The sequence below is a fragment of the Etheostoma spectabile genome, chromosome 3 (assembly GCF_008692095.1).
Source record: "Etheostoma spectabile isolate EspeVRDwgs_2016 chromosome 3, UIUC_Espe_1.0, whole genome shotgun sequence".
Classification (NCBI taxonomy): Eukaryota; Metazoa; Chordata; class Actinopteri; order Perciformes; family Percidae; genus Etheostoma; species Etheostoma spectabile.
Genome location: NC_045735.1, coordinates 14,296,475 through 14,322,294, shown reverse-complemented (window position 1 = coordinate 14,322,294; position 25,820 = coordinate 14,296,475). Strand labels below are relative to the sequence as shown.

The following is a 25,820-nucleotide window of genomic DNA, read 5'->3' as shown; positions in this document are numbered from 1 at the left end:
GGATCTCTTTCTGTAGCTCTTCTGACTCCTTGCAGCTCTCAACCTTTAACAGGTCAACCTCGCCCTCTTTAGTTCGGATTTCATTCTTCAGCCGATTAACCTCCTCCTCAAGAACGGCACTGTGCTTTTTAAGTTTCTCGATCTGCAAAGTGCTCTGCTGCTCCTGTTTGGCTATCAAACTTTCTTTAACCTGAACCTGGTCCTTGGCCATCTCAAGAGAATTGCTCATATATTTAATTTGGTTTTATCAAACTTTCAATCTCTGCTGTAGCAATTCAGAATGTTTAGAGGTCTCAGTCTTCAGCTGAATTAATTGCTCCTCCTTTGCCAGAATCTCTTATTAAGCCGTTTCACCTCATCATAAGATGCATCCATCTGCATTTTGAGTGCCTCCAATCCTGAGTGCTGTGTAGTTGTTGTTCAGCAAACATATTTTCCTTGTTTGCAAATTCTCCTCAGCTTTTTCAGTGAGACACTAAGACTTCCACTTGTTTCTTTAAACTTTGGATCTCTTGATTTCGCAGATCTGACTGTTCTGAGCTCTCAGTCTTCAGCAGTATCATCTGTTCCTCTTTAACTTGAATCTCATCTTTCATCTTCCTCACCTCTTCTTCTGATGCTGACAGTTGCTTCTGCAGTAGCTCCTTCTGATGGGCACTCTCCTGCTCCTGTTTGGTGAGCATGGCTACCTGAGTTTGAACCTCCTCCTCTGTCTTTGTGAGAGAGTCACCCAAATTAGCAAGTTGATTTTTAAGACATTTTATCTCTTGCTGTAGCATTTCAGAATGTTTTGAGCCTTCTTTTTCTATTACAACCAGGTGTTCCTCTTTAGACTGGATCTTCTCCTTAAGAGCTTTTATCTCCTCTTCAGAGGTTGTCGCCATGTTTTGAAATGCATCTTTTGCCTGAGAAATCTCCATTTCCTTTTGTGTCAACAGGTATTCTTTGGCCTGAACCTGCTCTATTGTAGTCTTCAAGGATTCATTTAAACTTTGGACTTGGTCCCTAAGAGTGTGGATCTCTTTCTGTAGCTCTTCTGACTCCTTGCAGCTCTCAACCTTTAACAGGTCGACCTCGCCCTCTTTAGTTCGGATATCACCCTTCAGCCGATCAACCTCGTCCTCAAGAACGGCACTGTGCTTTTTAAGTGCCTCAATCTGCAAAGTGCTCTGCTGCTCCTGCTTGGATTTTTCTGCAAACAGATTTTCCTTGGCTCTCAAATCCTCCTCTGCATTCTTCAGTGAGGAGAGCAGACACTCAACCCGTTTCTTTAAATCTTGAATCTCCTGATGTAGTAGTTCTGACTGCTGCAAACTTTGATTTTTCAACATGTTCATCTGTTCCTCTTTAGTCTGAATCTCCTCATTCATGCTCCTTACCCTCTCTTCAGAAACAGACAGCTGTTGATGCAGGACCACTGTCTGATGAGCACTTTGCTCCTCCTGCTTTGTAAGCATTACCTCCTGAGCCTGAACTTGTTCCTCAGCCTTTCTAAGAGAGTCATTAAGATTTTCTAGTTGAGCTTTCAGGCTTGTAATCTCTTGCTCCAGAGATTCAGACTGTCGAGAAGAGTCGTTCTTTACAATAACAAGCTGCTCGTTCTTTATCTGTATCTCTTTGTTTAATTTGTGAACCTCCTCTTCACAGGTTACAATCTGTTGTTGGAGTACCTCCCTTTGTTGGACATTCTCTTGTTGGGTTTTAGCCAGTATGTCTTGCTTAAGTTGAATTTCTTGCTCAGCCTGATTGAGAGACAAGCTAAGCTCTTTTACTTGGACTGATAAGGTCTGGATTTTATCACGAAAAATGTCTTGCTCATTAGACTTTTCCAGAAGTAATTTGGCAAGCATTTCCTCTTTGGCTTGAATTTCATTTTTGTTGTTTTTGGTTTCATCTGTTAGAATGTCAACTTCTTCTCTGAGACTGTTAATTTGTTGGTCTTTATCAGCCAAGAGAGAAGTGGCAGCAGATAACTTTGTCTCAAGCTCTTTCACATTTTCATCAATCTGGCTGAGAAGGCTTTCCTTTTCTTTCTTTATTTCCTTTAGTTTTTCAATTTCTTGTTCACAAGCAGCAATATGCTGTTGTAATCTGGTGATCTGCTCAGTTTTCTGCTGCGTAACTTGTTCAAGTTGAGCCTTGAGCTCCAGGATCTCTTGCTGAAGGACTGCTCTCTGGTCAGTGATCTCCTTTTGTAATTTGTCTAAAATTCCATCTTTAGCTTGAATGATTTCTTCAGTTTGGGACTCCAGTTGCTGCATGAGCTCTTTCTGTTGATTTAATTCTTGTTGATAGTCTGCCAGCTGCTGTGTTTTGGCCTGAATCTCCACCTCAGCCTTTTTTAGGGAGCAAGATGTACTCTCTAGCTCATCCTTCAAACCTTTGATTTCAGTGTCCAACATGTCTCTCTGAAAATGTAACAAGTGAAGACAATAGTAACCATCTCATCCAAAATGGATTTTAGAAGACTGCAACAAAAGCAGACTTTACCTTTGATTAACCAACATTTTTAAGACAGCTTTTACATATATTATACTACCTCCATTACAGGTCCCATATTCTCTCCAACTTCTTCCTTAGAGGCCCTGTTTATTACATCCTCCAGACAAGAAATCTTTCCCTGAAGAATCTGAATTTGTTCAGTCAGTAACTCCTGAGAAAACAAAGAGGAGCATATTACTTTGAACCCATTTGCGTAGAACCTAACATGTAATCAGAGTAATGGAAAAGTGTAATGATCGACTCCAATCAACACAAAATTCATAGGATTGCTTTTCCTTCCGAGGGTATAACTACCTTTTGAGCAGTGGCTTGGTTAAGTTCAGACTGCAGGTGTCCTGTTTTGCTCCTCCAATCCTCTTCAGAAAATGCTTGCGTTTCTGTCAGCCTGCCAACTTCTGCTTCAAAGATGGCTAGCTGTGAACACACTGATCTCATCTGCAAAACGTAAAAAAAAAAAAAATACCTTAAAGGATCTTTATGAAATGAAAGTTTTAGTTTAAACATTGACACATATGACTAGTGCCAACCCCACTGAGCTTATCCAGCAGCATGATCACTTTGTTTCAGGAGACGTCTGCTCAGGGTGTGATCGGCTGGACAGGGATGGCAGCTTAAGGTGTAGCTCCAGGCCCAACTTTGTCAAATAGTTGTATTATATGGTTACAACTTTGATATTTAACCACTTTGTGCTTGCTAGAGTTACTTAAACCAGAATGGCAAACAAGAACAAAATGACACGGATGCCATTGCAGAGGCATTACTGTAGAAACAGAAATGCTACCTCAAACCACGTTTTGCTCAGATCCAGACTTAGATTCAACAGATGGGCCTCGACAACCACAATAAGCTAACTGCTATCCATGCCCAGCTAGCGTCTCTGACTGCAAGCCGTGGCTCTCTCAGATCGGATGTGAACGACCTAAAGACAACATGGGAAGCAACGCAAGTATTCTCAACAGCCATAACCATCCTTTCAGGAGATGGAGGTGAAGCTAGCCAATATAGAGAAGCAACATTCGCATTGTCGGGCTAAAAGAGGGGCTAGAAGGTGCTAATGCTATCCAGTCTCTCTCACAGTCCTTGCCTAAGTGCTTCCCGATTTAGCAGATGCTCAGCTCGAGATTATGAGAGCCCACCGAATCTACAGTGACAGCCTTAGATTTGGATGTAACCTGACACCACAGTGGAGCCAGCAGTGGTGTCTTGTTACAGCCTGTTTCTACACAGTAATTACAAAGGACTAAACAACGGTAAATTGTTTTTTTGTGGGAAAAAAAATACATTTTGGAATACTGGATTGTATGAGTTTGACAATCGACTAGTGTGGACTTCATGGGAAAACAGGAATTAAACACATCCTTGTCACATCTACTGCAGTCAGATTCACTGTTCCCTCGGAAGGAATCACCACACATGGGTGGGCACTTGAAATAACATTTTGAACACGTTTAGAGGCTAAAACACATTTAAAACTTGCCCTGTTTAAGCCTGTTGGGTGCCAACTCTAGCAGGGGGATGACACGGTGTAGGCAGCACCGATTGTTTTCATTTTTCTTGCTACTGACAGCAGTCCACATTTACAAACAACATTGAAACAAAGGGGGTTCATTGTCTAAAGTTTTGGTGAGGTTGGCTTGTTACCCTTTTCTGACTTACAAAATGCATTCAGTCTACCACATTCCTCTTTTTTCTTTTACCTTCAGTTATGGTTGGCGCTCAAGGCATACGGTGTTCTCTGGCAGAGTCCTTTGCCCATTTGTCATATTCTGAGGTTATTTAATGTGCAGCCTAAAAACTGTTGTATGGTGTCTAGGCTTTATCAGTTTTCAGTGATATCAGGCCGCTCTGCCCTTCCTATTTAGAGGATCTGGGCACAAAATGTCCCAGGCCTGGGTATAGGTCTCGACTGGCATAATGTATGGTCTAGTAGTCCAAAAGTATCCCTCAATCCAGACCATCAGCAGATTCACTACAATTTCATTTATAGGACACAACTCACCCCCGTGAAAATGCACCACATGAAAATGATAAATAGCCCATTATGCACATTCTGTCCAAAGAAAGCATAAGGCACTTATCTTCACATGTTCTGGGAGTGCTCTCCCGTTGGTCAGTTCTTGAACAGTATTGCACCCAAAATGTCCTCCTTGTTTAATTTTACTGTGCCTGTTACTATCAAAGTCTTTATTCTGAATGACCTATCAGCCTTTCAGCTCTCTGGGACTCAGAAACGTGCTGTATTTGCTGGACTTACAGCTGCAAAGAAAATGATTGCAACCTGTTAGAAACCATCTGCACATGGACCCTTTCTACTTGGATGTAGTGTATATGGAACTTCCCACGGCGCGGATTAATTGAGTGCCGGGCCTTGTGCTACAGGCCGGACCTTTAACTTGCACAGGTGTTTGGTCCCTTGTCTTGTGTCTGTCTCTGTTTGTATGCGTCTGTTTCTGCATGTGTTGCTCTGTCTCCCTACCTCCCATTTTAGGTTTTTTTTTTGTCCTGGAACACTCCTATGTCCTAGTCTATCATTTGTAACTATTTGTAAATGTTTGTTTTTTGAATTAAAAAAAAAAATTTTTTTAAAAAGATTGATCACAAAAAAAAGGACAAATCTGCTCATGTTGAATCTACTTTACAATCTAATTGAATCTAATTTAAAAATTGCCAAATTGTGATTGCCAATCCCCCCCAAGTGAGAAAACAAAGAGTTATTTAACATAACTTTGCACGTGTGCCATTACCTGGGATGAAAGTACACCGTTTTCATCTGACAGCTCATCAACTTTGCGCTCCATAAGTGAAGCGTTACACTTGAGGTCTTTATTCTGCTTTAACATCTCAGTTAGACGCATTTGTAACCTAAGACAACAAAACAACAGTTAGCAAAGCAGTTTCTTTCACCCTTTCACATTAACTTAATGTTTTTGTAGGGTTTAGGAAATAAATACACATGTATCACGTAAATGTGTTATAGCTATGGCTAGGCTAAAGAAAGTAACATTTTGTAATGCTAGTTCATACTAGTTCAGCATGTTCTGTTTCAATTTAAAATGGACAAGAGTCTGCTCAGGACAAAATTAGCAGGGGTGTTGTGCCATGTCATGTAGAAGTATATTATTCACAAACTCAAGTTGAACACATATCTTCTGATGTAATAAGGTGTTAATAGCACCATCATGCATTTGTTAATGAAAAGAAATATATGTCCCGGTACTTACGTGTTGTTCTTGGTCTCAAGCTCACTGATTTGATCTTTGATACAATTCTCCTGTTCATGTTGCTCTTTTTTCAGCTTATCCAGGCAGTACTGCAAATGCTCACAATGGGACTCTAAAGAAAAAGTAAATATTGAAGAAAAAAAGAGACAAAACCATAAATGAAAAGAAGTTAAAAAGTTGTACTTATTAATCTTATCAACTTAACAATGTTTTTTTCATCCAAAACACTTCAATGTGGTACCTCTCTGTGCAAGGAGTGCAATCTTGCTGGCCAGCTCGCTCTCCAACCCATCTCGGTGGTCTCTCTCCCTAATCATTCGACGTTCCATCTTCCTCAACTGAAATTTTGGCGTGTTCATGATATTCTGCAGAGGAGAGTTGCTGTGGAAATAAAAGCACACCAGGTATCCTAAAGAATTATAATCAAAACATGAAAACATTCATTGCATTTATAAATAATTTATTATTTATAAATGGATACATAGAGCATGTACTGTATATTAGGCAAAGTTTTAATCTTTTGATGATATGCAACCCTACAAAGTTAAGCCATTTTGTTATAGTGTAAAAACAAATATCAGTTACTGGAAGTATAGCAAAGCATGGTAGATTAAATTGTGTTTATGTTTATATAAAACCCAACTACAACAACTACAGCAACGAACAACTTATTATTATTGTAAAGGATACAAACAAAGTGGATTTCACTTATTATTTTCTCAGGCTGAAAAAGGTAAAATATTTATTTATTTTTCTTTCTCAGCACTTTTAACCACAATGTGTCCTCTACATTTAACCCATCCTACACATTGAAGCACTGGGCAGCCTCAGTGCCCAGAGACCATCTCCAGTTATTTTGCCAGTGCAGTTTGGACAAGTGCACTGACCCAACATTCATGTTTTTGGTGGTGGGAAAGCAGAGCACCAGGAAAAAACCCATGCAAACACGGGAAGAACATGCAAATTTGAGACAGAAGGGCCCTGACTGGACCGGGGCTCAAACCCACTTGTTGTGAGGCGACCGTGCTAACATTGATCCACCATGCCGCCCTTTTCAATGGAGACAAGCTAGTAATTTAAGTTAAAAATTACTAGTAAAGAGGTTCGATATATCATTACCCAAACCAGTTTGGATTATTGTTGCCTGCAAAATTGCCTTATTCACATTTAATTCACTTGGTTGGATAAATTTAAATCCACATAGATACCTGACTGAAGAGGAAGCCACAGTTTGCATGTCCACAAATGTGACTCTCTGTCTGCGGTCAAAAACAGGGGACTCATCATCGGTTAACGAGGAGATAGTCGACACATTGGAGGTAGAGGTGGTTGCGGATCGCTCAAATATTTCACGGCTGACAGATATACCTGAAATTAATAGAGAAATACATTTTGACAAATTCTACAGCTTGCATGTAAGTCCAAACAAGAAAGCTAGTGTTATAGAGCATCATTGCAAGTTTGACACTTGTCTCAATTAGTATGGCATATGATGAAATTTGTGACTTACGTCTCCTTGCCAAATAGGAATCAAGTCTTTTACTCAAAAACACGCAGCCGTCGCTCTCCATCACAAAGGACTCAGTAAGGTGTGCTATCTCTTGCTAACAAATAAAAGTGGGGACATATAAAAAAACGGCACAGAATGAAATGGTAGATCAACAGATGATGAATGAAATGTGATGTATCTAAGCTGTGAAGGCATAACATTAGTAGCCATTCGAAAAACAGCTTTCTGCTTACCTCCACCTCACATTCCAATGAGTTCACAGTGCAGCGCTCATTCATCATGTCGTGGTATATGAGCAACAAAAGCACCTGGTGGTATAAAAAAACTGAGTCAGAATGTGCCTATGCCCATGTTTGTCTTTATTTATTTATTTATTTTTTATTTTCTTATACCTTGGCAATTTCAACTGTTAGGTTGACTTCACGTCTTATGTTGTCCCAAGACACTGACGTGCCTTTGGTTGCAGTAAATCTGCAATCCCCTAATAAGCAAAATATATATTGATAGGTTAATTCTCAAAGGACAGCAATATTTTAAATGCATGCAAAAGTATAAGAGTAATTTAATAGAAATTAAAAAAGTGATCCTCAGGGTGTGTTCTTTACACCCTGACATCACTGTCTGGGTGGCATGTTTACAGGTGCAACAGGGCTCACTTTAGCCCTCACCCAACAGTGGTGCAGGGTGTGGTCAAGTCAAAGGTGGAACAGATTTAAAGAAAACAGTTCCACCTACATGCAGTCAGTAAAGTAACAGTGATATAAAAAAAATGGTACCCTTTGCGTTGTATAAAAACTGTAGGCTGTCACATTTCCGCATTACATGTGAGGATGTTTTAAAAACGTAGAGAAACTTACTTTCCACAAATTCTGCAATGAGCTTATATCGCTCCTCAATGGAATTAGTGAAATGGCAGTCCCTTTTCCTGAGATGAAACAAACGGTTAAACTAGATTAAAATGTAGGTGCTATTTATACACATACTTATATATACTTTCAAGAACCCGAAGCATTTAAAATGTAGTTCGACACATTGCTCCTACTTACAGCATACAAACAACTTTCAGTAAGACTGTCCCATCTTGTAAATCGTCTATAGTTATATCGTGGTCTGACAGTTTTAGGGTGTTGACCTGCAAAAAGATAGTTTGACAAGTTAGTCAAATAATAACTGCATCCATATAATAAACTTTGAATCAACGTATTATTACATTAAATTATGTTACAACACTATAAACTTACCCAGCAGAGAAGAGCCTTAACACCCACGTTAATTGTCATCTTGGCTGACAATTAACGTGGTAAAGCAAAGGATTTTAACCTGGAAGCGGAAAAAAACAAAGCTTAAACAGGCATATCTGCTAACATTAGCTAGCTAGCGCACAACTCAGCTAGTCTTAGCAAAGTTAACATTACCGTTACGACAGTGTTAACCCAAACAATGTGACTGACCTGGCAATACTTTGGCTACTTCTTTTTGTATCGTATTTAATGTTATCCGTTCTCTAAAAAGAGCTGAAGCCGCTTCGTGTCACTACCACGAAATAAACAGTCCCATGAAATCAGACAAAATTCAAATGGAGTTGTTGAAGATTGAACCAGCCAATCCGTTTTCACATTTTGACTCATCTGCAAATAGGCCAAGTGGATTGGTTTAAAAACCGGAAGTTATCTAAACGTGGTGCTCTAAATATTCACGTCAGGCACGCTCGGTTTTATTCTGGGCGGGCACAAATAAAGTTAAAAATAATTGCCTTGGTTTGCGGTTTTAAGCGTCGGCAATGTCAGCAAGTTACCTAGGTTGGAGCAGGTCAAACCTTTCTTTAACTGTCAATGGGTCAAACGTGTTTTGAAATAAATGCCGAATCCGCAAACCCGGAAAAACTACGGTGTACGCCGGAATACAATACAATTAAAAGATGTTTCTAGTAAGTGGGAGAAGGAGTCACACACACACGAATACTTTGTTTTAGTTAAGAAATGGTTGCACATTAAACCAAATGTTATACTGGAAATATGTAGCTAGGCAAGTGCAATCTGATTGTAACTGCAAATCCCATAATGTACCTGGTTGTTTCCTTGGAAACGCGTTGTTGTCTATAACGAAAGGTAAATGTTTAACGTTGTTTAGGCTAACAGTTAACGTAACGTTAGCTCTTATAATCTAGCTAGCTAACGTTAGTTATCTAACGTTACGTTGAAACACGGGTTTCTAAATAACTTGGGCTAAATAGTGTTGCTCTCATAATTTGCTTTAGTTTGTTGGTAAGTGCGGTGTCCTATGATATTTGTGATGGATCAACAATTTGAGGTAACGTATAGATCAATAACTCAAAATTGGGCCTAAATGCTCAGTTTGTGCTTGTGTGTATGCAGATTGAAACGTTGCGAAGGCATACCGTTACTTATTTTTTGTGTTTGATTAAATTAATGGCGTTTGATGATCACTGGGTCAGTTGACTCGCCAGTAATTCACCATAAAGTCACTGTCCTCCCACAGGTGAGTGAAGGTGCGAATATGTGTGGAGCGCCAATTGATTTATCTTTTAAACACATCAGCAGTTTGGCAGGTAATATTCCTCGACTATATCCTGTCACAATAATCTTATTACAGCTCTCTTTGTAAATAACTGTACATTTTGCTTAAATGTCTGCACATTACAGTGTGCTGCAGAAATGTCATAGGACTAGTACACATCAGAAATAAATGTTCAGTATATCTATTTACATAGTTATGATAAACTTGCATGTGCAGATTGTAGGCATTTGATCTACCAAGTGAATGTATAACCAACCAGCTCAAGATAATTCCATGTTAAGTTGAATGGACATGCGATGCATGATCCTATTTAAAATGATCAATACATTTAGATTACTTTGAAACAATGTGCACCATAAATAAAATGTTATACAAACTCAAACAAATCAACAAGTACTTAATATTCACAATCCTTTTTATTTTTGGCCAGACGCATGGACAGAGGAACACAACAGCGGTCTGCGGCCTTTAAAGAGAAATTCGGAGAAGAAGTACCTAAGCTGCTCTCTGCGTCTCAACAACAACAACATCAGTGAACTTCATGACCTCCAAAAGACCGTAAGCCATTTCCTGGTTGAGCCATCACAGCTTGCCTGGCTGGACCTTTCCTTCAACAAAATCTCACACATAGATCAAGTAAGCTTCCTCTCTCCATTTCTTATTCGCATGTTTGCTTGCACAGTGGCTTTGCTGTCTTCTTTCTCTCACAGTATACATCTGCATTATGTGTGCCCATGTTCCAGGTTTTGTGCGAGCTGCGAGACCTGCGTGTGTTGTATCTACACGGCAACAGCATTTATATTCTGTCAGAGGTGGACAGGCTAGGAGTGCTACCCCATCTACACACCATCACTCTGCATGGAAATGTCATAGAAACCAACAAGGCTTACAGGTGGAAACCATCTTTCAAATCTACCCCAAACACAATCACACACACATCCTTGTGTAATGTTTGGATGTGAGATAGTTTTACTTTGCAGCCATTGTTGTGTGGTTCTTAATAAAAACTGAACGTGAATGTGCAAAGCGACCATAGGCACCCAGCATTAATGCACAACTGTTGGTAGTTTGCTGAGGACAGAACAGAACCAAATGCTGACTAAGGTGCAGAGTGAGGGTTTACTTCCTTACGAGAGTGCAGTTACATTGTGAGTGTGTGTATCTATGTAAGATACACATCTTTGGCAAGCATGTAGGTGCATAACATTGTAACATGTGCTTAAATGCAGATCAAGCTTATTATGTTACAGAAAATATCCTAGTCTGCGTAGCAACCCCTGTTACAAACGTACACACACACACAGTCAAAGGTCTGTTCCAATGAACTTTTTATTAATCAATGCAGCTTTTTGATTAAATTGTATCTTAGTGTATAGTCTACTGTATGTGTACCACCAGTAAAGTGAAGATAAGGTATTTTTTAAACATTCAGTTTACACTTACAAAATGTATCTAAACTGTTTTGTGCACATGCTTTAATGTTTTTGTGCATTTAGGAATCGTGTGATTTCTGCTTTGCCTCGGTTAAAGACGATGGACTTCAGTGCTGTGACGCGCCAGGAGCGAGTAATGGCAAAGATTTGGCATCACAGCAACAACCGCAGCAGAAGCAGCCGGGAGAACCACCAGTAACTGCTTTCTCGTGTGTTGAAATCACAGTTTCACCCAAATGTCCTGATCTCTCCATCCACAACTGAAAAAACTCTAAAATATTGTAGGTTTCTCTGTATATTCATGGTGAAATCAGCACTGTTTTAATTCTTGTTTTGTCTATTTTTATCTGCTAAAAGGAACAGTTTATTATTGGATAGTCTAAAGAGAAGTCAAGGCTTTACTTGATACACAGTGACAGGGAGGTAAATGTCACTGAACAATCCTGAGAAATTGGCTCTGACATTGTGTTGATTCATGTACATTTTCTGATAGTGTTGCAAACATGGGTGTGGTTTGTGAAATGTTTGAATATAATTATGGATTATTCTTCTATTACAGTGGCATACCAGTCATTGACTTTGTAAGATTACTGAACTAACCATTTCCCAGATATGAGCATGTAGATGTTAAGACACAAGTGATTATGTTGAAAATCTTTAATGAATTAAACCAAAAACACAAACCAACAAAAAATCTTTAAACTTTTTGGTACTAGCCTAAGATATTTCAAACATATTTTAGGTAGTATAACACATTTGAGTAACAAACAAAACAGAAACCCATTGCAAAAAGCTCAAATCACTTGCGTGGTTTAAATAATCACAGCCTTGCAGCTCTTCCCTTTAGAGACTCCAGAGCAGCTCATGTGCTCCCTGCACGCACATACAGTCGTGCTCTCTTCCGAAGAGCAAATAAACATTTAAAAAGACAAATAAATAATCACAAAAAAGGTCTCGGATAATTTTATCTGCTGTGGTACATAGATTGTTAGCGCGCTCCCACACTGCTGCAATGTTAGTTTCTGATTAATATGAATAACTCAATCATAATACAATCTGCAGCAAAAAGCTTGGTTTAAAAGCTAACTAATGCAGGCCTTAAAAGTGTTCTTGTGTTTCATAAAAACATTTTATCGCCACAAGATCTTAGCCAATCCTGAACAATGAACTCTAAAAAAAGAGGTACTTCATACAATCCATCTTTTTTTATATTCAATCAGAAAATTATGTACAAAGGCGGCATGAATACATGATTTCTGGCCCTGCACCCTCCACAAACCTACCCCTTCATCTCTGTATGCCTCTGCTATTAAATATGTAAAGACCTGGGATTTGATTTAAACAGTTTGTCTGCCCTTTTTTAGTTCCAGAAAACTGCAAAGGACACATTACTGTCTGTAAACTTGATAATTGTCCCAGAACAGTCTACCTGCCCCACCCCACCCACCAGAGGACACCAGCCACGGACAGGTCAAGATGACACACTGGACAAAAAATAACCAACCTGTTTCACTCTCAGTTTTTAAACTTGATTGCAGTAAAATGTCAACAGAATTTCAGTCAAGTTGGTTTACTGGTTCATGTTTAGTAAGTTAGACACGGTTCTTGGTGTGTTTGTTTTGGCTCTTTTTGCTAACAGATTTTTCCCGTGGACAACAGAACAGAGTTACAGACATATGAAGTGCAAACGTTATGCCATGTTGGGAGTTTTTATCCTGGTAAATGGCTAAAATACTTACTGCACTTGCACTTATGGTACGGAGTACACAGGCTAGGGAAACTTTTACTAACGAATAAAGATACTAAGACGGCCCTGAAACCGTTTAAAAATTAAAAAGCGACCACCAGGAAGGATGAATGATTATTCCACAGCTGGTTCTGACAAAGTCTGTAATCCACGCATTAAATACAGAGGAGACCTTCTTGTTGTAAATATGAGCGCACACTCCAATGGCTATGTGCAGTAGACCATCTTTCATTGCCCATGCGGACAACATGTCACTGACCTATAATTAAGTACAGTAATTAAGGACAGCCATGGGGGCAATCCTACATCGTCTCTGTCTTTATAGCAGTTAGAGACATAGATAAGAAGCACAAGGACCATGATGCTTTAATAAAGGGTGGGCTGGAGAGTGAGGATGCAGAAGTGACAGAGAGAGCGGGATGGGAGGAACAATTAGGTGACTAGGGTCGTAGAATCAGGGAATGGCAAACTGGACCACCAGTTCTTCTTTAGCATCCACTTTGATTTGAGAGATTGCACTGTAAGCGTAAGCTGCTATCTTGGACACCTGCAAAATATGAGGAAGACAGAGTTTATGCGGGGAAGATTTTGTGTGCAAAACAAATAAAATTCACAAATAACAGTGAGCAAAACAGGAAGACCAGTCTGCTGTGCTACTGGATTTATTTTTATTAGGTGGACAAAAAAACAGTAACAACGGATAAGTATTAGATATCTTTAAGATCTATTTTAAGCCACACATACGTTCACACCCCCACACATTGAAATACCACACAGCTACACATGTTGCATAGTATACTGTTTCCAAATAACTCTGATGTTAAATGTAGCCAACACGGAGACAACACATGGCAAGAAGCAATGTGGGTGCTGGAAAAACATGGCAACACATCTTCCACGTGTGTTAGAGTATGATTACCTGCTGAACATCTGAGTATGGCACCAGGTCACTCGCAAGCACTTGGTGGGGCTGGCTGGTGAGGGAGGGGAGAGCGAGGGCTTTCTTCTGGGGCAGACTGTTGCTCAACACAGCCAACTTCGTACTGAAATAAAACACAAGTTTACTGGGGCTGTTGCCCTATCATTACCTAAGTTGCAGTTAAGAGTTAAAGTTTAAAACACAGTTTGTCACCTTGAGTGACTGCTGTGTCCTGAGAACCTGCGGTTTAGTCTGCACCTGTATATTAGACTAAACATAGCTGCTGTTTTGTAGAAATCTAGCCACTAGATGTCCCTGTATCTGAGGTTTAAGGTAATGTTGGAGGTAATGGGCCTGTGCTGTTGCAATTCTTTTTTATTGAATCACTTCCCCCATCACCTTCTTGAGTCAAGTTGGTGTATTTCTAAACATTGTTTACAATTTCATCATTACCACATTCATCTAAGCCAACACAAACCACTGGTCTCCCAACCAAACAGTACATGCCTTTAGATAAAGCTGGCTCACAATAGTGAGTACGTAATCTGAACATCTCTTTCGCATAAGCTATAAATGAAAGCTTCAGTACAACCAGACAACACCACTGCAAAGCTCCATACAGTGTACATTACAATATATACGGCACAAAAGTAAACTCAACATCTTATAAACTAAAAATGTGATCATTATATGGCTCTAAGAACTGAAATAAGCATGCTATCTTCATAGTTTATAGGCTACCTACATGAATGATTCAGCAGGTTAATATCAACCGTCTTCAGATACATACCCACAGACAGAAAACTGCTGAAGAGCAACAGCCTTCCAAGACAAATATTACACAACTGCTCAGCCCCATACCTGTATTGCCGAGCTTTGTCCATGTATTCATGCTGCTCCATCATGACAGAGTCAGCTGCTGAGACATCAATAATGTTCCTGACAGAGAGGAAATAATTGCAGGTTTATTAACAGAGGACGTGAATTACTGCTTTTTCATCCCGAAGCACATGCTGAATCTGGCTTGTCTACTGTTACAATGTAGAGTCTTACTGTGCTGTCTTGGTGAGGATGGATGTAAGGAGGGCCTGTTCATCCGTCCTCGCTGAGGGCACACTGGTAGTGATCCAGTCTGTTCCATTTGGGGGCTTGCTGACAGGGTTTGGGTGGGGGATCAGCGGCTTACGTTCATCAGGGTCCTAGAACAGGCAATAGATAAGGTGTTCTGCTCATGACATTTTAACAATTTATGTCACAGTCAATGCAGCAGAAACACGTCCCAAAGAATGTGCCTTACTTGTTTGTGTCTTGTTGTTTTTTTTAAATTCATTATAATTAAGTACTTTCTGACCCATTCAAAGGTTGTTGTTTTTTTTAAACAAAAGTCACAATTTACATTTCCAGTCTAAACCACAGTATTTGGGTATATAAAAACAGAAAGGTTCGATAAGTACTTCTACTGTACTCTACTCTTGCTTCCGTAAACTAACATTAGCTAGGGTCATATGACATAAAACACATCCAGACAATAGCTTCCAGAACATCAATCTCTTCTGTTGTTGGAGGGCCATTTTGGAACATTTGGTAATTTACTATTTAGGCTGATTAGGTAATTTACAGATTACTTTAAAACATTATGGTTTCAGGAAATAACATTAACGTAACTAACTTAGCCAAGATGTCCTGATAATCGTAAAAGTGACTGTAAATAAGTTCCCATATGTACGGCTTCCTTAGAAACAGGTTTCTTTTACCTTTATCTGTCCAGCTCTTCTTGTCTATGGTAGTTTTTCATCTATGTGCTAACTTCATAGCCTGCCTTGGGTCAGGCCTTTCCAGAAGGCTTTAACTAGCAAGCTAAAGCTACTTTCCCGGTGTCACATAACTTTAAAAACGACCATTTTGAAAGCTCGTCACATTTTTAACTCAAACGCATGTCATGTAAGAAAAAACATCGATAAACACAATAATATCATGCTCTTTGTTTCCTAATAAAATTATAATATGGACCGGGACAGTCTAGCTAGCCAGAAGCTAACGTTCACTACCTGCTCTGTGGTTTCGTTCTCGCTGCTGTAACAGCAACCCATCTCAGCGTCCGAGGGGCGAAACTACACAACCCCGGCTTCTCTGTTCTCCGTCAGTAACAAGCCGTGGTTCTCTTCTTACAATAAACATAAAACTTTTCTCCTGCTTGGTTTTACTTCAGCTTCTTTTAAAGGTAGGAAGCTACTGTCAACAGAAGCTCCTCGGACGAGCTATCACATGACAGCAGCACTGGTGCAACAACACAACGGCCACTTCCGGTGAATGAGAAGCAGCTGTGGCCTCCGCAACGTGACGAGGGGATTTTCAAACGTGAGTTATGTAAAAAAAAAAAATAATCAAAGAAAAGAAAAATAAACAAATATTAATAATAATAATAATAACAAATGATCGACAGGGGGAACAACATATACAAATACACAATTAAATCAAGGCAAGGCAAGGCAAGGCAGCTTTATTTGTAGAGCACATTTCAGCAACAGGGCAATTCAAAGTGCTTTACACAAAATCATTAAAACAGATAAAACACAAGTACAAACAGTTAAAAATCATAAGCATTAAAAACCGGTAAAACACATGAATACAGTTAAAAACAAATAGAAACATAAAACACAAGAAATTTAAAGAAATGAGCAGTCATTTAAAGATCATACAAATCATACATTACATTGTAAAAGACAGTTACCCAATGGTGTTGGTAATTAGATATTTTTATTTAAAAGTAAGAGGGCAAATTTAGTGAAATGCAAACACTGCAAATACTTAATCAAGTTAGAGCTGTCTAGATTCATAATACAGTGGTGCTCAAAAGTTTACATACACATGCTTAAGTTGACTAAAAAGAGGACTAAACAAAATCATGTTGGAATTTATTTTAATACCTAATTAAAAAATGAGGTAAATCCAACCTTTAAGGACACCAATTTTCTTGTGATGATAACTTATTGTAAAAAATAAATGTTCTTATTTAAATACAGGGTCATAAGTATACATACCCCTATGTTAAATTCCCATGAGGCAGGCAGATTTTTATTATTAAAGGCCAGTTATTTCCTGGATTCAGGATATTATGCATCCTGATAAAGTTCCCTTGGCCTTTAGAATTAAAATAGCCCCACATCATCACATACTCTTCACCATGCTTAGAGATAGGCATGGTTTTATTTCAGTTAGACTAATACTCTGTTTTGATTTGCATTGAGAGATGATTTATAGAAAGTATCCCATGCCTATCTCTAAGCATGTAAGAATGTGAGGATGTGGGGCTATTTTAATTCTAAAGCCAAGGGAACTTTATCAGATGCATAATATCCTGAATCCAAAATAACTGGCCTTTAATAATAAAATCTGCCTGCCTCTATGGGAATTTAACATAGGGGTATGTATACTTAGACCCCTGTATTTTAATAAGAACATTTATTTATTTACAATACTTTTATTCATCACAAAGAAATTGGTGTCCTTAAAGGTTGGATTTTACCTCATTTTTTAATTTAGGTATTAAATAAATTTCCAAAACATGATTTTTTTATTCCTCTTGTTCGATTCCAACTTAAGCATGTGTATGTAAACTTTTGAGCACCACTGTAGGCCACCACTGAGCAAAATCAAATAGACAGCAGCTGGAGAAGGAAACAGGACGAGGCATGTTGCTGCACATGTGGCAGTCTCTATGGAAAAAAGATGAAAGGATTTCTCACCGCCTCTGGCTGAGTATCTCAGAGTACCACACATGGTGCTCCTACACAACACTTACATTTTATTTCTGGTAGGCCTCACTAATTTCACAATACTGTCTGTAAATCTTTTCAAAGCTCTTCATCAAAACAGCTTACAATTCTCACAGCTTTTACAAAAAAAGAGGGAGGGGGGTTGGTTAGACAGTTGCCTGAACTTTTGCTGCAGAAATTTGTTTTGTAACATGCACTACTGTGTGAAAATGAAATGAATTAGACCGGATCATAAAGAAATGTATCACATTGACCATCTGATCTTTTTCACAGCTTCAACTTAATTTTCAAGCCAATAAAAAAAGAGTATCAAAACAAATTCAAAAGGATGTCATGGACTGAGAGTGGCATCCTCTTCATGTTGTTTCCTCGAAATTGTACAAACAGCAGTGAGAACAAATGTGCAATGTGTGCATTTGAAATGATGTGCGGTAAGAAAGACTTGAAAACAGTCATTTTAAAGTCTAGAATCTGGTTTTACCCATAGCCTAAATTCTACACGGAAAAACGGTGAGTAGCCCAGGCTGTAAGGGCTACTTCAGTGTAGGCCTATCGGTTCCTTTCTTTTTTGTGTCAAACACAGTTTGCAGTTCAGTCTATAGAACATTAATGCCAATCGCCAAACCAAAGAAGCAAATAAGCAGTGTGAGTGTTAAATGTGGAGGCAGGCACCAGTCTGATGGGGTGGGATGATGACTGGGAGGCGCCTGCCCTCTCATTAACCCCCCGTTTCCTCCACACCTCTTCGTTTACACCTAGGAGGACTACATGCCGGTCAAGTCCAGGCAGAAGAGCACCAGCTTTGCAGACTTCACTTTGTTCTTGTTGAAACCAAAACAATGCTTGTTTCTGTGCTCCGTTTTGTTTTGCTGTTTGGAGTTGCTCATGCATTTGACACCAAGGCTCCTGCCCAGCTCGGGCCGCTGTCGAACGGGTTCAGTTCCTCGGTCCGCTCGGTGTGTAAACCCATCCCGAGCACGCTGTCTCTGTGCCACGGCATCGGCTACAGACACATGCGGATCCCCAACCTACTCGGCCATGATACACTAAGAGAGGCCCAACAGCAGTCGGCGGCCTGGCTGCCCCTTATCTCCAAGCTGTGCCACCGGGACACCAAGAAGTTCCTGTGCTCGCTGTTCGCCCCGGTGTGTTTGCCGGAGCTCAGCGGGCCGATCAGCCCCTGCAGGAGCCTGTGCGAGCTCGTGCGGGACGGCTGCGTGCCCGTTATGAGCGCGTTCGGGTTCCCCTGGCCGGAGATGTTCAACTGCACCCGGTTCCCGCGCGGAACGGAGCTCTGTATCCCGGCAACCTTAGCGCAGGAGGGGCGAACGGCAGAGGAGGTCAGGCACGAGGAAGTGTTGAAAGGTCAGTGGATGGATCTGTTTCTCTTTGGCAGCTTTTAGCCTAGGCTACACTTAAAAAAAAAAAAATAAAGCTGCTGATTAATCATCACACTTATATGCTAGGCCTACAGTTAGCCTACTGTCAGCTACTTTAAATAAGCAACATTGTCACCTCCAAATCATTTTGATATGACAGCATATCCTATTATAGGCCTATATGTTGCATCCACTATAGAGTCCTATCCCTGGAACAGTATGCCCTATAATCTAGGCTTTGCAAGTGCACTACACCACAAGCATAATTATCTCTGCATGCATATTTTTGCACATGCACTAGTAACAAGAAATGTTCATTAAAGTTGGGTCTTTCAACATATGATCCTGTTCAGTACAGGCGCATAGCAAAGAATTCTTGACAAAGAATGCAAACCCTGGCATTCTTTGAAGAAAAAGATTGCAGACAGAATTCTCGACAAAGAATGCCAGGGTTGGCATTCTTTTTGGGCCCCATGGCGATTAATTCTAGTAGGCCTATCTTTGTGGGCCCTCCTCATTAGGGCCCTGTAGCCTGTCAGTCCCCCTACACCCCCAGTCGGTTACAATTCTTTACTAAACATTTTGGGATACTCATACTGCATATCAAACATGTTTGGTTACACATTTCTGTTAAAAGACAAATCTGTTTGTTCTTTGAATCTTTTTATCTCTACTATTATTATCAGTGTCTGCCTCAGCAGTTCACAATGAATCGGTCTGTAGTAGGCCTACAAATCTGGATTTGAAAGTAATATCTTTATTTTATTGAAAACACTATACCTGTTTTCTACCTCTTTGGTTCGTTTCTTGTGCTGCTGTAACAACTGAAATGTCCCCTCTTGGAGAGCAATAACATTTTATTTTATCCAATCTTATCTTGTCCAAGTAGTAGCCTATGTATGCCTCAATCCCAGAGTTTGGGCTCGAGGACAATCTGACCACCATAATATGTTTTTTACATCCCCACTGCTCCCAGCCATCTAATCCCCCCTCTTTTTTCCAACTCCCAGGGAGTGTTATCTGTGATGCTTGTAGCCTGGCGGCTGAAGGCGAAACTGACATCCAGGAAAACTTCTGTCACAGTCCATATGGTGAGAACAAACTGATGTAGATAATGTAAGCTACAAAATACATCCTTTTCTTTCTTTTTTTTCTTTTTAAATTGGAGCAGAACACAGCATAACCCTCTGTATTATGGCTCCAATTAAAAACAGGCCACAGAGAAGGTGATCTAATCCAAGAGATAGAGAGGTTGTTTTACAATGTGTCTGAAATAGCACCTGTTACCTCGCCATTAGTTCATTGACGTTGGGTTGTCAGGGCCTTTGAATAGCATTCTCTCTGTCTCTGTTTCAGCGTTTAAGATGCGTCTGGACAGTGTGTCGATGGTGGGAGGGGACCGTCAGTTGGTGCCTACGGCCCGCAGCCGCATCCTGCGGTGGGCAGGGGGAGGTGCAGAGAGGGCAGAAGGGGTTGGAGGCGCAATGGCCCACAGTGCTTTGTGGCTGCAAGAAGGAGGCACATGTACTTGTCCTGGCTTAGACTCTGCAGAGACAAATGAAGAAAGGGGGTTAGAGGAGGAGCACATGGATAAGAGACAAGCAAAAGAAGGAGGAAAGGAAGAGAAATGGGCCCAGAGAGGATGGTACCTGGCCCTGGCTCAGGCTGAAGAGGGACGACTGGTGCTGACTCGACTGGTGAGGTGGACCAGAGGGGACAAAGAGCTGAAGAAGTTCATCAGAATGCTCCTTAAACCGTCCTGTCCAGAGCTGTAGACAGGGAGTTATTGACCATTGCAGTCCTGCCCAGTGGACACTGCTCTGTAGTCATATGCAGTCTGTAACTTTGTGCTAATATCAGTAAATACTGAACAGCTAACAAATAGTTCCCAAATAACACTGAATAAATCACTTTATTACCGATTGTTAGATACAACGTCAACTAACCTTAGTTCATAGATATCTGTGAATCTGATCTGTGAATTCTGATTGATTCTGAAAAAAGGTGTTAAAACCCAAACACTCAATAACCAATAAAAACTATGTACATATGTTATTTTGAATCCCATCAACTAAAGCAGTGCATATCACTATTACTTTACCATTATTTGCGATTCTGGTAAAATAGAGCATTATGTTACTAAACTGACAAAGTGAATGATTATTAGACAGAGAGCTGGTGTCTGTGCACCTTATTGTAATTAACAATTACCCCATTATTCTGGAAATCTCACGCAGTCAGTGGTGGTAAGGCATTGCTACAAAAGTTACTACTACACATGGCATGTAAAGGTTGATATAATTCCAATTGGGATAATGTTTGTGTATTTTCTTTGGATTTTTCTGTACATTTGTGTAAATAGGAAAGCAAAATATAACCCTTGAATCAAAGTCAAAGTGTTTGGTAATGATTGCAGGGTTTTGGCTGATCTCATCACACATTTTCTATTGATACATATTTGGGTTGAAGCGTTATACCTGTAATGATAAAGAAATGTTTTGTTATACAACCTATTCTATCACAATGTCGATTTATACACATTAAGCATACACCATAAAAATAATAGACCTGCTAGTTTTTTATTGCCTCATATTTTACTATTTTGTTTCACAGCAGCTTAAGTCTCAGTAGTTTTATGAGTGAAATGTTACGAAGTCCCATCAAAAGAAAAACATTAAAAAGAAAGAGGAAATGATGTGATGTAAACAATAAATCATGTAGATTTCATTTTGATTTGGTCTCTATGTTTGCTTTTTTTTACATATATTTGTTCCTTATGTGACTCTACTGTAGGTTTTTGGTTAATTTCAATTTGTACAATTAACTTTAATTAAAAAAAATTGAATTTATATCATGTTGAGTTACATTTAATGGAAACCCATTCATTAGCTTTTTTGGGTGTGTTTGTTTTTCTTGACCTTTCTATCATGACTCAGTAAAGAAAGAAATTTGATTCCACACCTGTTGCTGTTAACTTCATATATCAAATGTCTCATACTGCCTCTCTCCCTCTCACTGTCTCCGCTCCTACCCACTGTATCACTCCTATTCTAAATATCTAAATATAGAAACTGTGTGTCTTGTCAAAAATGGGTGTTTAACAGCTGTGACGTTATGTTAATGTCAACTCTCTGTTCATTGGAAATAATTACAGGACATATACTGTCATGCATGTGATACATGAATTATTCACACCTCCAGGTCTCTTACCTTCTCTTACACACACACACACACACACAAACACACACTTCTGTCTTTCTGTGGCAGTGCCACTTTCATCTTTATCATCCGCACTGCTGCTCTGCTTTTACCAACCTTTTCAGAAAACAGGTGAGTGTGTCTGTTTTTTGTGGCACAGTAAGAGAGACTTTATTTAGATTCAAACAGTTTGTTATAACATCTGTTTTATTTGGCTCAGAAAGCCTCCAGAGTCTACGATTACCTGATGCATCCCGAGAGGCACAACACTTTCTCTCACATCTACCACAGGACTAACCCATGAATGATTGTTCTTGTGTAGTCCTCATCTTGCATAAACTAATGTGTTTAAACTATTTAGAATCATGTTAGGAAAAGATTGATTAATAAAATTGTCGTTCTAGTTTCATTCTCATAATGGTCTTTAGTATTCCCAAATATACCTCACAATGTATACCTTTTCTTTTTTCTTTGTATTAATTAGAAATCCTTTGTTAGTTGTGATTGATCTTTCAGTAGTTTTGTTGTAATCTATTCATGGATTTAAACATTTAAATCCATGCATCATTACAAAAGCACCAGGGTTAGGGACTAAATACTCAGGATCTTATTGCATTTGAATATCAATATCAGAAGGCAAAATGTCAGTGTAATGAGTACATGTTGTGTATATGTTGTACTTGTACATGCCATGTCAGTCCATGAATGTAAAAACAGAGTCGGGAGAAAGAAGTCCTTCATGTAGAGGTTCATTTAAAGGCGGCACATGAAGACATGGAATCTACCTCGTTCAAACAAAGTATAGATACAGCTTAGTTGACCATCAAGTTGATATGAACTACATAACATGTTTCAGCATAATTGAGTAAAAGTATCTATTGAATCTACTTCTGTGTGTTTTTCTTGTGCAAGCTAGGATGGTGTCGGCTGCTATTGCCCTGGCCTTCATTCCCCTCCTGTTGACAATAATTATCCGGTGCCGCTACTACTTTGTGCTGTTTTATCGGGCGGTCCTGGTCAGGATATGGAAGGACTGTGTTACTGGCCTTAGTCGTGAGGAGCGGGCTTACCAGTATGTTCTCACTCATGCCACCCCTGGAGACCCCGACAGCATCCTGGAAGCCTTCGATGTCTGGTGCAGCAAGGTGGAGTTCATCAGCAACATTGGGCCTAAAAAAGGTGAGAAGATTATTTACACTACACAACAATTTATCATCGGTTTACACCTATGAATTTGCATGATGTGTTTGTTGTGTAGGGAAGATCCTGGACCGACTGCTGATGGAGCAGAGCCCTCTGACAGTGCTTGAGCTGGGTGCCCACTGCGGGTACAGCACTGTGCGGATCGCCCGGTCTCTACCCCTGGGTGCCAGGCTCTACAGCCTCGAGATGGACGCGAGGAACGCTGCCATCGCTGAGAAAATCATCCGCCTGGCAGGGTTTGACGATGACACGGTGAGAGAACAGAAACACGGAAACACTGTGTAACCGCGATGTATTTTAGGCTTTTTGATAAAATCCCAACTGACCTGCTTACAGGCCATCATTATTAGTTTTCACATAAATACATTTTTATTTCATGTGTTGAATATGGAAAGTAATATACCTTCGAGACATTCACACGGTATGTTCTTCAGGTGGAGCTCATCGTAAATCCATCTGATGAGGTGATCCCTCGGCTTCGGTGTGACTACGGTTTGGAGAGGCTGGATTTTGTCTTCATGGACCACTGGAAGAAATGCTACCTCCCTGATCTGCAGGTGACTAGAATAAGTCATTAGAAAGGACAGATGAGCTAAGAAGGTGGTTCTCAGAAGTCTGTTTCTTTAAAAAAATAGAATATGAATGTGCTTTGGAAATAAACATTCACCTGAAATTGTACTTAAATAAATATATTACAGTTATGATCCTTCTCATTGTTACCTGGTGGAGTCCCTCAGTTAAGTGATACTGCCTCTGTGTGAGTTGCAGATGCTGGAAGGCTCTGGTCTGCTGGGAAAAGGGTCTATGATCTTGGCCGACAACGTGTTGTTCCCCGGGGCTCCAAAGTTCCTCAGATACATTCGCAAGAGCGGCCTGTATGAGTGGAAGGTCCATCGGGCCACGCTAGAGTACAGCAAAGGCATCCGGGACGGGATGGCAGAGCTGGTGTACCACGGAATCAAGTAGATCCTGCAGACTGGGATGTCACACTCTACTGGTCACACAGATTTTTCTAGCAGCAAGGGATGAATTGATGGTTATTCCCTGTTGAATAAGTTGTCAAACATAACTGTAAATTCTTACCTTAAAAAAGAAAGATTAATAAACTCACAAACATTATTTGATTTTAACTGCCAATTTTGAAAAAAAGAGAAAATTCATTAAGTATGCAAATCAAGCCCTATGATGTCATTTTTGGTGGATTTATAATAAAAATCCTTCACGTACAAGTTGTATTCTGAGGAAATTGTTTGCATTCAAGTGGGAAATGTACAGCCTGGCTCCACCGTCTTACATACTTCTGCTCAATTTCCATTTTCCTTCAAATATACGAAGGTCTGGTTGGGCCAGGCTAGGAAATGTAACCATTACCTGGAAATAAATATATATTTGGTTTGTTTTTTTAAATATGAAACGCTGTAGGGCTGCAGCTAACAATTATTTTTTATAGTCAATTAATCTGTTAATTTTTTGAGTAATCGATTAGTTGTTTTGCCTATAAAATGTCAGAAAATGGTGAAAAATGTGGCTCAGTGTTTCCCAAACGCCCAAGATGACGTCCTCAAATGTCTTGTTTTGTCCACAACTCAAAGATATTCAGTTTACTCTCATAGAGGAGAGAAGAAACTAGGACATATTCACTATCAATCCAGCGATTAATTTAAAAGTTGACCACTAATTGATTAATCACTGCAGCTCTAAAATTACATAAATTAAATTATAGACATCGGCACCATCCTAATCATACATTTAAACACCAAATTCACAAGCACCTTTCTCAGTACTGGACTTATCCCTTCTACTACTACTTCCCTTATTACCATGTTAAATTTATGTTCAATATTAATAAGAAATGAAAATGTAGACAACAGAAAAACATGGTTTCATAAAAAGTATTTAATTTAATACAAAAAAGCAAGACTTTTGTTCATTTTAGTACAAATAGTCAAAGCCTTGGTAAGCAATCCTTAAAGGAAAACATTTGAATGGACACTGTGAATTCATTTTTAAAATGACGTTCTTCAAAAGTAATGGCTGCTCTTACCTTTAACATCAAAATGTATTTCAATAACAACTGATGCATTGTCCCAACATAATACTTTTTTGCAAGTTTTTATGACGTTTTAACTGATAGTATATCTGTAACAAAAGATCAGCAGCATTCACAATACTATGAAACAGAATCTTACTATATGATGAAGTATCTGTCAGTCTCCTTTATAGGTTACAAATTATTTAGCTGACTTAACTGTTGTTTCTGCTCAGTCAGCTAAGAAGTGGCACATGACTGAAGATATGACAAGGTCAAAGTGTAAATGAGGACCACTGGGCTGATGCCTACACCCACCAGTCTCTGTGTGTGTGTGTGTGTGTGTGTGTGTGTGTGTGTGTGTG

At 39.6% G+C, this 25,820-nt stretch overlaps 5 protein-coding genes across 13 annotated transcripts in view; 3 read left to right on the top strand and 2 right to left on the bottom strand.

The window, feature by feature from the left end:
* Positions 1 to 8,853, bottom strand: part of numa1 (nuclear mitotic apparatus protein 1) — a 20,023-nt gene extending 11,170 nt beyond the window's left edge. The window contains exons 1-14 of one of the 2 annotated variants that reach the window (XM_032512162.1): positions 8,685 to 8,853; positions 8,475 to 8,553; positions 8,280 to 8,365; positions 8,091 to 8,158; positions 7,626 to 7,714; positions 7,467 to 7,541; positions 7,234 to 7,327; positions 6,932 to 7,091; positions 5,965 to 6,104; positions 5,724 to 5,835; positions 5,247 to 5,364; positions 2,797 to 2,937; positions 2,540 to 2,653; positions 606 to 2,408 (exon numbers count right to left, since the gene is read on the bottom strand). In XM_032512162.1, coding sequence (XP_032368053.1) covers positions 606 to 2,408; positions 2,540 to 2,653; positions 2,797 to 2,937; positions 5,247 to 5,364; positions 5,724 to 5,835; positions 5,965 to 6,104; positions 6,932 to 7,091; positions 7,234 to 7,327; positions 7,467 to 7,541; positions 7,626 to 7,714; positions 8,091 to 8,158; positions 8,280 to 8,365; positions 8,475 to 8,513 — 3,039 coding nt within the window. In that variant the 5' untranslated portion in view covers positions 8,514 to 8,553; positions 8,685 to 8,853. Of the gene's footprint in view, positions 1 to 605; positions 2,409 to 2,539; positions 2,654 to 2,796; positions 2,938 to 5,246; positions 5,365 to 5,723; positions 5,836 to 5,964; positions 6,105 to 6,931; positions 7,092 to 7,233; positions 7,328 to 7,466; positions 7,542 to 7,625; positions 7,715 to 8,090; positions 8,159 to 8,279; positions 8,366 to 8,474; positions 8,560 to 8,684 lie in introns of both variants that reach the window. The other variant, XM_032512163.1, reaches the window with a different exon arrangement.
* A 57-nt stretch (positions 8,854 to 8,910) lies between these two features.
* On the top strand, positions 8,911 to 12,540 carry lrrc51 (leucine rich repeat containing 51). 8 transcript variants are annotated; one of them, XM_032512173.1, is made up of 5 exons: positions 8,994 to 9,160; positions 9,733 to 9,802; positions 10,202 to 10,407; positions 10,515 to 10,663; positions 11,268 to 12,540. In XM_032512173.1, exons 1-5 carry the CDS (start codon positions 9,152 to 9,154, stop codon positions 11,401 to 11,403), a joined length of 570 nt encoding a protein of 189 aa, XP_032368064.1. In that variant the 5' UTR covers positions 8,994 to 9,151; the 3' UTR covers positions 11,404 to 12,540. The 8 variants fall into 8 exon arrangements, with proteins under 8 accessions (XP_032368065.1, XP_032368064.1, XP_032368066.1 ...); XM_032512175.1 differs by having other exon boundaries at positions 9,098 to 9,164; XM_032512177.1 differs by lacking the exon at positions 8,994 to 9,160 and adding an exon at positions 9,229 to 9,341.
* Positions 12,541 to 12,755: 215 nt separating this feature from the next.
* On the bottom strand, positions 12,756 to 16,181 carry lamtor1 (late endosomal/lysosomal adaptor, MAPK and MTOR activator 1). Its single transcript, XM_032512179.1, has 5 exons — positions 15,919 to 16,181; positions 14,924 to 15,069; positions 14,732 to 14,809; positions 13,871 to 13,994; positions 12,756 to 13,498 (listed from the first exon to the last, which is right to left on the bottom strand). The coding sequence occupies exons 1-5, from the start codon at positions 15,958 to 15,960 to the stop codon at positions 13,406 to 13,408; spliced, it is 483 nt and encodes a 160-aa protein (XP_032368070.1). The 5' UTR covers positions 15,961 to 16,181; the 3' UTR covers positions 12,756 to 13,405.
* Positions 16,182 to 18,209: 2,028 nt separating this feature from the next.
* On the top strand, positions 18,210 to 22,065 carry sfrp2l (secreted frizzled-related protein 2 like). The gene is made up of 3 exons (XM_032512168.1): positions 18,210 to 19,011; positions 20,036 to 20,116; positions 20,382 to 22,065. The coding sequence occupies exons 1-3, from the start codon at positions 18,486 to 18,488 to the stop codon at positions 20,798 to 20,800; spliced, it is 1,026 nt and encodes a 341-aa protein (XP_032368059.1). The 5' UTR covers positions 18,210 to 18,485; the 3' UTR covers positions 20,801 to 22,065.
* A 199-nt stretch (positions 22,066 to 22,264) lies between these two features.
* Positions 22,265 to 24,432, top strand: tomt (transmembrane O-methyltransferase). Its single transcript, XM_032512169.1, has 5 exons — positions 22,265 to 22,355; positions 23,136 to 23,402; positions 23,482 to 23,678; positions 23,861 to 23,983; positions 24,195 to 24,432. The coding sequence occupies exons 2-5, from the start codon at positions 23,141 to 23,143 to the stop codon at positions 24,390 to 24,392; spliced, it is 780 nt and encodes a 259-aa protein (XP_032368060.1). The 5' UTR covers positions 22,265 to 22,355; positions 23,136 to 23,140; the 3' UTR covers positions 24,393 to 24,432.
* The last annotated feature ends 1,388 nt before the right edge of the window (positions 24,433 to 25,820 follow it).

Excerpts from the sequence above, each read along its gene's own strand:
- lrrc51 (XM_032512170.1), top strand. The coding sequence starts at position 9,233 with ATGTTATACTGGAAATATGTAGCTAGGCAAGTGCAATCTGATTGTAAC. Across the intron at positions 10,408-10,514 it reads AAATCTCACACATAGATCAA|GTTTTGTGCGAGCTGCGAGA; the intron begins GTAAGCTTCCTC and ends CCCATGTTCCAG. Across the intron at positions 10,664-11,267 it reads GAAACCAACAAGGCTTACAG|GAATCGTGTGATTTCTGCTT; the intron begins GTGGAAACCATC and ends TTGTGCATTTAG.
- lamtor1 (XM_032512179.1), bottom strand. The coding sequence starts at position 15,960 with ATGGGTTGCTGTTACAGCAGCGAGAACGAAACCACAGAGCAG. Across the intron at positions 13,995-14,731 it reads GACAAAGCTCGGCAATACAG|TACGAAGTTGGCTGTGTTGA; the intron begins GTATGGGGCTGA and ends GTTTTATTTCAG. Across the intron at positions 13,499-13,870 it reads CATACTCAGATGTTCAGCAG|GTGTCCAAGATAGCAGCTTA; the intron begins GTAATCATACTC and ends CATATTTTGCAG.
- sfrp2l (XM_032512168.1), top strand. The coding sequence starts at position 18,486 with ATGCTTGTTTCTGTGCTCCGTTTTGTTTTGCTGTTTGGAGTTGCTCAT. Across the intron at positions 19,012-20,035 it reads GCACGAGGAAGTGTTGAAAG|GGAGTGTTATCTGTGATGCT; the intron begins GTCAGTGGATGG and ends TCCAACTCCCAG. Across the intron at positions 20,117-20,381 it reads CTTCTGTCACAGTCCATATG|CGTTTAAGATGCGTCTGGAC; the intron begins GTGAGAACAAAC and ends TCTCTGTTTCAG.
- tomt (XM_032512169.1), top strand. The coding sequence starts at position 23,141 with ATGGTGTCGGCTGCTATTGCCCTGGCCTTCATTCCCCTCCTGTTGACA. Across the intron at positions 23,403-23,481 it reads CAACATTGGGCCTAAAAAAG|GGAAGATCCTGGACCGACTG; the intron begins GTGAGAAGATTA and ends TTTGTTGTGTAG. Across the intron at positions 23,679-23,860 it reads CAGGGTTTGACGATGACACG|GTGGAGCTCATCGTAAATCC; the intron begins GTGAGAGAACAG and ends TATGTTCTTCAG.